The sequence below is a fragment of the Syngnathoides biaculeatus genome, chromosome 2 (genome assembly GCF_019802595.1).
Source record: "Syngnathoides biaculeatus isolate LvHL_M chromosome 2, ASM1980259v1, whole genome shotgun sequence".
Lineage (NCBI taxonomy): Eukaryota > Metazoa > Chordata > Actinopteri > Syngnathiformes > Syngnathidae > Syngnathoides > Syngnathoides biaculeatus.
This window is the reverse complement of record NC_084641.1, coordinates 41,666,661-41,676,193: the sequence shown is the minus strand read 5'-3', so window position 1 is coordinate 41,676,193 and position 9,533 is coordinate 41,666,661. Positions and strand designations below refer to the sequence as shown.

At 43.6% G+C, this 9,533-nt stretch overlaps 1 protein-coding gene across 3 annotated transcripts in view; it reads left to right on the top strand.

The window, feature by feature from the left end:
- Positions 1–493: 493 nt before the first annotated feature.
- dtx3 (deltex E3 ubiquitin ligase 3) overlaps positions 494–9,533 on the top strand; it is a 32,252-nt gene continuing 23,212 nt past the window's right edge. Inside the window, exons 1-3 of one of the 3 annotated variants that reach the window (XM_061805928.1) lie at positions 494–931; positions 1,003–1,166; positions 1,389–2,173. In XM_061805928.1, coding sequence (XP_061661912.1) covers positions 1,154–1,166; positions 1,389–2,173 — 798 coding nt within the window. In that variant the 5' untranslated portion in view covers positions 494–931; positions 1,003–1,153. The remainder of the gene's footprint in view (positions 932–1,002; positions 1,167–1,388; positions 2,174–9,533) is intronic. The other 2 variants (XM_061805934.1, XM_061805920.1) reach the window with 2 other exon arrangements.

Sequence of the window (9,533 nt, the reverse complement as noted above, 5' to 3'; positions counted from 1 at the left end):
TGTGATCGTGAGTGTGACTGTTGTCTGTCTCCATATGCCCTGCGATTGGCTGACAGCCAGTTCAGGGTGTACACTGCCACCTCCCCATTGACACCTGGGATAGGCTCCAGTGCTTCCACGCCCCTTGTGAGGATAAGTGGCTCAGAAAATGGATGGATGGAATATTCTTACAATTAAGTGTTCCATCAAACAAAAAGATCTGAACATTTGATCTTGCGTTGCATTTCGTGTATTTATAAGGATACACATGCCCCTAATTTTCTATATAAATAAATATTTGTATAATTTTCATTTTTAAAATTTATTTTGTTTATTTCCTGTCCCTTGCCCCTTGCTGTTCATCTTGAATGACGCTACATGTACTTATCACTCTTCAGGGCTTGTGCTGGTTAAACGTTTGGAGCTCTGTATTTGTGTTAGAAACTGCCATCAATGTAATAAAGTTCGCAAAATAAATAAATAAATAAATAAATAAACAAACAAACAATCCCTGGCATTTATGGTTTACAGCTGTTCACGGAGAAGACAGTCCCTCCAGCCACGCGTCAACACTGACGAACTTCCGGGAAACGTTTTAATTTGTATTCTGGAGCTGACTGCTGTTCAAACATAAATGCATAGCGTTTTAAATACAACAGACAAAACAAGAGGCTAAAAAAATACAAACTAATGAATGTACCTGGCGCGATGTGTCAAATCTTCGGGGCAGTCGAAAAAAATGTCCACGGACATTAGTGAGAGAAGTGACTGTCTCCAGTTTTGGGAAGTATTCGCCGAACGGGTGAAGTGCTCGCTCTGGTTGCAATGTGAGACGACGAGATAGCCTGCTTTTTAAACCACACCGCCTATTGCTTTCTTCCTCTTCCTCGTTCGTCAAGCTGCTAGCTTGGCTTGCAGCTAGCTTTAGGTTAAAAACAAAACGACAGGAGAGGTGAGCTCGCAAGTATAAGAGGAGGAGATATTTTTTTTCTCATTCTTTTTTAATTGTTAAATTCCAATCAGGAAACTCCACGAAAAAAACTGATGCTGCGAAATCTCTAAATCTCCCGTCGGAGAATGGGGGACCGCCGAGCAACTGGGATAAAATTGGCTTCTCTCGTCTTGCTCGCCTTTTCTTACAACCTGGACGCCTGCGTTGCCACTGAGAGGATTTATGGGCTCACAAGGTAACAACACTGTGTTTATATCTGTGTTGTGAACACCCTTCCATTTACGATCAGCTGATCGCAGCTCTGTTGCGTGTGGATTGTTTCTTATGTGGCGCCACACACAGCTCCGCAAATCTGACGTAATGATAAGCCCTGACGACTATGTTGATAGAAATGCAGCGTGTGCTGAACAACAATTGTTCTTGTTCTCACAATTTTCTTTGCCTTATGTGTCTGCAGTTTCATCTGATGAGATGAGCGTGCGTGCTGGCCAGGGTAGTGATGAAGTGCTCGTGTCGCAGGCTGTGTGGGACTACCTGGCTGCAGCAGGCAGATCCTGGCTCCTTGACTTCCAGCACGAGCAGGGCATGAACGCTGGCATCGTTAGGCGGGGTGAGAGAGGGGGCTGCTGTGCTGTAAGGTTGCAGCCGGTGCGAGGCACCGGGCTCGCCAGTGTGTCGGATGCAGCCGTTTCCAGTGAGACACGTAAAGCCTTCATCGATCTGTGCCGCTGTGCCCGCAAGGAGATGAGTAAGCAGGAAGGTGGTCCCAAGAGGAAACGGGCCCTGCTACCCTGTGTGGGTGTCCTGGAGCCAAACGGCGAGGGGAACTTGCTCCAGCCGCCGCCCCAGCCCCGCCGCTCCCAGCGACAGCAGCAGCAGAAGTTCCGGAAGGCTGTGGACGAAGAGGCCATGGTTCAAGAGGCACCCCACAGGAAAGACTGTGGAACCTCTAACCAAGGCGAAGCCGATGACAACACTTCTTGCTCCATCTGCATGGGGGACATTGTAGACAAGACCACGCTGGAGAAGTGCGGCCACTCCTTCTGCCGCTGCTGCCTGGATCAGGCATTCCAGGTGAAGAGGGCCTGCCCTGTGTGTCGTCTGGTTTACGGCCTGCTAATAGGTAACCAACCTGCCAATGGCACCATGATTGTTGAGCGGGATCCTGCTCTGCAGCTACCGGGTCATGAGGGCTATGGTTGTATCTGCATCATCTACAGCTTCCCTCCTGGTTTACAGGCGGTGAGTACAGCAACTGTTATTGATGGAAAAATTGATGGTGCACCTTATGGGGGAATTACACAGTCACTTAAATGTGATATTTAGGGTTGGGCATCATTTGAATTTAACCAGATCCAGGCCAGATCCCGGTTAATTACAGTGCTATCTCTACTTCCGAAATCCGTTCCGGAAGTCATTTAGCAACGTGAAACCTTCCTAAGTAGAAACACATTTTTCATTAAAATAGCCTAATCTGTTCCAAGCACCCGATGTCCCCAAACCCTGCTGCCACCAAAAGTAAGCATTCAAAGTTTACATAATATAAATAATAATGCAAAATGATGTTAATTTACCATAAAAACTAAACATTAAAATATACATAATGTAAAGAATAATAAAAAATGATTTGGCGTTTTGTGAAAAAGGCAACATGGCATCTTGAGATTTGGAGGTATGCACAAAACTTAATTTCACTAAAATTAATACATTCCACAAATTATAAAAATTCAAAATAATAACTTTCAGTGTTTCGTGAAGTATCAATCCAAGGATGTTTGCCTTTGACGGCTTTTAATATCCATCCATCCATCCATCCATCCATCCATCCATCCAGCCATCCAGCCATCCATCCATCCATCCATCCATCCATCCATCCATCCATCCATTATCTACCGCTTTTCCGGGTTGGGTCCCTGGGAAGTAGCTTCAGCAGGGATACCCAGACTTCCCTTTCCCCAGCCACTTTTTTCAGCTCTTCTGGAGGGATCCCGAGGCGTTCCCAAGCCAGCCGAGAGACAGTCTCTCCAGTGTGTCCTGGGTCATCCTCGGGATCTCTTTCTGGTGGGAGATGCCCGGAACACCTCACCAGGAAGGCATCCAGGAGGCATCCAAATCAGATGCCCCAGGCACCACCATGGCTTTTAATAATCATGCAGAAATGTGCAAGGCAAATACCATCGAAGTGAGCGATAGCCCGACTAGTAAACATGTTTTCCGGATGGGAAGAAATTTGGAAATGTCGTGGGATTTCGTCAACACATCTTTTACTCTGACTGATGCAATAGTGGCTGCTCAAGTGCTCAGCTGGCACCTCATACCATGCGCTCACATAGTTCGATGTAATTGTGAATGTACTCTGTAGTAATAGTCACAATTACATCTAATCTATAGAATTCACCTAAAAGGTCTGTTTTGAGTTCAAACCAGTAAATTTCTGATTTGGATGTATAATAAGTCAATTGGGTTAGTTCCATACATATTGACTTTTAGTTCATAGGTTTGATTTTTTTTTTTTTTTTTTTTAAAGAAGCCAGAGTAAAATGTTAATTTTTGTTTGTGCTGCAGGCTGATAAGAAAATTGATGTTCATAATTTGGAGATCATTTATTGACACCATGCAAACTTTGTTTAGCCACCCCCCAAAAAGAACTGAACTAGTGAATCATTTACAACCACAATCAAAATACAGTGGTGCCTCTACTTTGGTTACGAAAAGCCTGAAAGGGGGAAAAAAATTCTGCTGGATTCAACTGAACGTAAACATCTTGTGGTGTATCTTGGTTTGAAAGCGGCGCGATAGAGCTGCTCTCCCATTGGCCTGGAGCCTTTTCCTGGTATCACATTGGCTAGGAGGGATGTCAATCTTTAGCCATGAGCACATCCTGTCTCTTAGTATGTGCAATAAAGCAGCGCCCCCTATTGGCTACCATGTAGCATCTTCCTGGCATCACATCCCTCCATTGGCTAGCACGACATCAATCTTTTTTTTTGCGCATGATACACAAGAAATTACGGAAAATTGTGTGTGCGCATATTCGTACATATACGTCAACTGTCAAACGTTTGCCTCCTCTGTCCCCCACGATGCCTTTTGCTTCTCCATTCACAGTGATCTTAGGGTTCTTCTTTACCTCTCTCACCAAGGCTCTTGTCCTTTCGATTACTCACTTTGGCCGGATGACCAGCTATAGGAAGGGTTCTGGTCATCCCAAACGTGTTCTGTTTAAGGATTATGGAGGCCACTGTGATTTTCTGAACTTTAAGTACAACAGATATTTTTTTTTTTAACCTTGGCCAGATTTGTGCCTTGCTATGTTTTTTTCGCGGGGTCTTCAGGCAGTTCCTTTGACCTCATGATTCTGTAAAATCTTATATAGACAGGTGTATGGCTTTCCTAATCTGCTTATTTTCTTTTCAGCTTGTCGCGTTAGGGATCGCCATAAGAACGTCATCTTTTTTCCATCAAAGCCCATCTCGTGCATCTTCTTTAATGCCCAATGTCCTCATGTCCTCCCTCACAACATCCATCAACCTTTCCTTTGGTCTTCCTCTCGCTCTTTTGCCTGGCAGCTCCATCCTCAGCACCCTTCTACCAATATACTCACTCTCACGCCTCTGAACATGTCCAAACTATCGAAGTCTGCTCTCTCTAACCTTGTCTCCAAAACATACAACTTTGGCTGTCCCTCTAATGAGCTCGTTTCTAATCCTATCCAACCAGTTTACTCCAAGCGAGAACCTCAGCATCTTCACTTGCACATGCAGTACCACAGTTCCTCTCTTGGTACTCTCTCATTGGCTTTCTCTAGGTCTACAAAGACACAATGTAGCTCCTTCTGACTTTCTCTGTAGTTTTCCACGAGCATCCTCATGGGAAATAATGCATGTGTAGTCCTCTTTCTAGGCATGAAAACATACTGTTGCTCGCAGATACTTCTGTCCTGTGTTTAGCCTCCACTACTCTTTCCCATAACTTCATTGTGTGGGTCATCATCTTTATTCCTCCATAGTTTCCACAGCTCTGAACGTCCCCTTTGTTCTTAAAAATGGGGCCTAGCACACTTTTCCGCCATTCTTCTGGCATCTTCTTTCCTGCTAGTATTCTATCGAATAAGTTGATCAAAAACTCCACAGCCACCTCTCCAAATTGCTTCCATACCTCCACTGGTATGTCATCAGGACCAACTGTCTTTCCATTCATTCTGTTCAGTGCCTTTCTAACTTCCCCCTTACTAATCATTGCCACTTCCGAGTCATTTACGCTTGCCTCTTCAACTCTACCTTCTCTCCCATTCTCTTAATTCATTAACTTCTCAAAGTACCCTTTCAATCCACTTAGCACACTACTGGCACCAGTCAATATATTTCCATCACTATCCTTAATCACGTTTACTTGGTGCACATCCTCCCATCTCCATCCCTCTGTCTGGCCAACCTGTAGAGATCTTTTTCTCCCTCTTTTGTATCCAACCTGCTCTACATGTCATCATATGCCTCTTGTTCAGCCTTCGCCACCTCTAACTTTGCCCTTAGTCGCATCTCATTGTATTCCTTCAACCTCTCCTCAGTCCTCTCCATGTCCCACTTCTTCTTCACTAATCTCTTTTCTTGGATGATTTCCTGTATTTTGGGGTTCCACCACCATGTCTCCTTCTCCCCTTTTCTACCAGAAGGCAGCCCAAGTACACTCCTGCCTGCCTCTCTGAGTACCTAGGCAGTAGTATTCCAGTCATCCGGGAGCTCTTCCTGTCCATCTAGAGCCAGTCTCACCTCACGACACGACACGAAGGCCAAACGACATTCTTCCTTCCTCAACTTCCTCTACCTGATTTTCTGCTCTACCTTTGTCTTCTTAATCTTCCTACCTGCTACCGTCATCCTACACACCACCATCCTATGCTGTCGAGCTACACTCTTTCCCACCACTACCTTACAATTAGTAACCTCCTTCAGATTACATCGTCTGCACAAAATATAATTTACCTGCATGCTCCTCCCTCCGCACTTGTAGGTCCCTCTATGTTCTGGAAGTAAGTCTTCACCACTGCCAATTCCAATTGTTTTTGCAAAGTCGACCACTATCTGACCTTCAAAGTTTCTTTGCTAAATGCCGTACTAACCCATCACTTCTTCATTGCCCCTGTTTACTTCGCCAACATGTCCATGAAATCTGCGCCAATCACAACTCTCTCTCTCTCTCTCTCTCTCTCTCTCTCTCTCTCTCTCTGGGATGCTCAGGATGACTTCGTCTAGTTCTTTCCAAAATTTCTCTTTCAACTCAAGGTCACATCCTACTTGTGGGGCTAATCACATGATACACAATACCCTCAATTTCAAATTTCAGCCTCATCACTCGATCTGATACTCTTTTCACCTCCAAGACATTCTTAGCGAGCTCTTCCTTTAAAATAACCCCTACTTCATTTATCTTCCCATCTACTCCATGGTAAAATAATTTAAACCCTGGTCCTAAACTTCTAGCCTTATTCCCTTTCCACTTGCTCTCTTGGATGCACAATACATCAACCTTTCTCCTAATCATGTCAATTAAATCCTGGGCTTTTCCTGTCATAATCCCAACATTCAAAGTCCCTACACACAGTTGTAGGCTCTGTGCATGCCTCTTCTTCTTCTGCCGACTAAGTTGCTTTCCTCCTTTTTTTTGTCTTTGACATACATTATCTGAATTTCTACCTACGCCTTGTAGATTAACAGTGCCGGGGGTGGGCGTAATTGCCCGGGCCACGACCTTTCCGTTATGAAAGTCGTTTGATGAACGCTCATATATGTTTGGCACTGTTTTACACTGGATGTCCTTCCTGCCGCATCCCTCTGCATTTATCCAGGCTTGGGACCGGCCTACAGGACGGACAGGAATTGTGGACCCCTTTGGGCTGCAGATAGACAAAACAAGCAATCAAATAAACAAAGTCAGCCCATAAGATACACAATTCACACATCACCTCATCTATGTTAAAGTTAAAGTCAGATAAAAGCAATCAAATATACAAAGTCAACAAATAAGATACACAATTTACATACTACCTAATATATGTTAAAGCGAAAGTCAGATAAAAGCTATCAAATAAACACAGTCAGCACATAAGGTACACAAATAACATACTTCCTGTGTGAAAATATAATGGATATGACGATTCAAAGGATATGTGGATGTAAGGGATTAGGTAAGGTAAGGCTTCCCTCATCAAGTCCAATTAATATAATCAAACATCTGGACTCCAACGACAGGGTAGAACCATCAAGCATCATCTGAAGAAGTCGACAGCACCAGAGTTAAATATATCGGTGTCACAGCAAAGAGTCTGAATACTTGGAGATTCCAGTTTTTCTTGATACATCTGCAAAAATATAATTTTTTTTTCTGTCGGTATGGCATGCTGTGGGTACATTAGGGAATAAAAAACTAACATGATTTTAGCAAATGTTTGCAATAAAATAAATTAATAAATTAAAGGGGCGTTAAATACTTCCCATGCACACTGTAAATAACAATTGGGCCATGTGGCTAACATACAAAAAGCACAACTGGAGATAAAGCTTGAAGCAAGAGATTAACGTTCCTCACACTTGGGATGGACAACTATGATACATACAAAAAACGACTTATTTTGATTGATATTACACGACAATTGGTATCAAATCGAGTATTGAAGAATGAAAACTCAAGTTTTAAACTATAATCCAAGATTTCTGTCACCCCGACTACTGGAAATCGGCATTACAATAAAGACTTGGTCACGTCGATGACATAAGGTGTAACAATTGTCATCAAATTACACATAGTATTGTTTTACAACAATAATTAACAACTTACTACTTTTGGCCAAAATAGACACGTACTGGATGCATGTATACCTCTTAGCGGTCATTCAAATAACTCAAAATCATGTATTATACTCTCCTTCTGCTCATGTAGCAACCCACTTCTTTATCTTTACAGTCCCCTTCAAAAATATTGGAATGGCGAGGTCAACTTCGTTTCTTGCAAATTGGGTTTCAGATCAAAAGATAAAAGAGACAAAATTAAAAAATTCCACTTTTAGTGGTATTAAAATGTAGGTATTAACTCAGGAGCACCTTTTGTTTGAAGCAGGCCACTTTTCAAGTGAGCAAAAGTATTTATTGAATGAACTTAAAGTGCCACTGTCATGAAATGCATGATTTTTAGTATGTTATGAATGAAAAAAATGGCAGCCAGTATGGACCCATCCGTTTTTCACCACAAAACGGGATTTTGACATATGGCTTTTTGTAACTCCCGCCATGAAAATCCTCTCGAGGGATTTGTTTTCGAGAAGAAGTTGGAAGTGATGTACAGAGCAGTAGCGCACTCAAGCGGTCTCGTCTGTTTATACTAGTTTTACCTGCTGAAAGGTAGCTCGTTGTTCCTTTGTTCTGCCCAAAATGCCGGCTTGTTGTTTTGCTGGCTATTACTTGAACACTCGGAAGGATGGATTAGTTTTTCATATTTTCAAAAAGACCGTCGTAAAAAATGGATTGCACGGGTGCAAAGGACGAGAGCTTAGTGGGTTCCAAATGACAGGTCGGTGTGTATCCTAAAAAAAAAAAAAAAAGTTTGGGGGGGGAATGTAATCCTCTCAGAATGTAACAAAAGATCCGCGCACCTAAGTCAGCGGTGCTAAATGTGTCGATCTACCCGTCGCCGTCGAAGCTGTGCCTTGTCTGCCGCGATCACAGCTTCGGCCGGGGTGACTCATTCCGGCACCGAGCTGGGGTGGCTCATCGTGGCGGCGAGCCAGGCCATGGGGGCTCGTCGCGGCGGCGGGCCGCGGTGGTGGCGTCGTCGCTAGCGGGCGGGGTTGTTTTTATCACTGCCGCGCGGAGGCGGATCGGATAGGGAGGCGGTTTGGCCGTGGCGTCGTCAATCCACGCTCACGGGCAGCCTTGTTTTTAATCCAGCGAGGGCGGAGATGAATCGGGCGGGGAGGTGGTTTGGCCGCATGCAGTTTGGCCGTGATCCATATATCATCTAAATATGGCTCGCAACGATAGGCTAATATTGCCCCGGTCACTTCACTCGATTGTGAGATGTTCTCTTCTTCGAAAAGAGCTTCCGTGTCTGAAGGGGCCTGTCCCATAGTAGGTGGCACAGTGTGTTTTCAATGGTGAATGTTCCAGTGTGATGTCATGGACAGAAAATGGGGCCAATATGGCAACCACTTGGATGTTGAATGATACTTCTGCAACTCTCCGCTTATATTTATTTTTTCGTATAGACATTGAAGTGAATAATGTTATATTCATTTTTCATTACAATATCTATTTTAGAATGTTTCTTGGGATGACTCTTGACCTTTAAAGTAAATAACATTTAATATTGGGTGGCATCACCTTTGCAATAAGTGCATCAAACGTGACCAATTAATTTCACTATAAGTCTTTATTTGAAATACTTTTTCATGTCTTTCCGGTAGCCTCTTTCAGTACTTATTTGTTTCTGGTGGTGTTTCTCCCTTCAGTCTCCTCTTCAGGGGATAAAATGCATGCTCTATGGGTTGAGGTTCAGTGATTGACCAGTCTAAGACTTTCCCTATTTCCCCCCTGGTGTTGTGGTGGCAGTA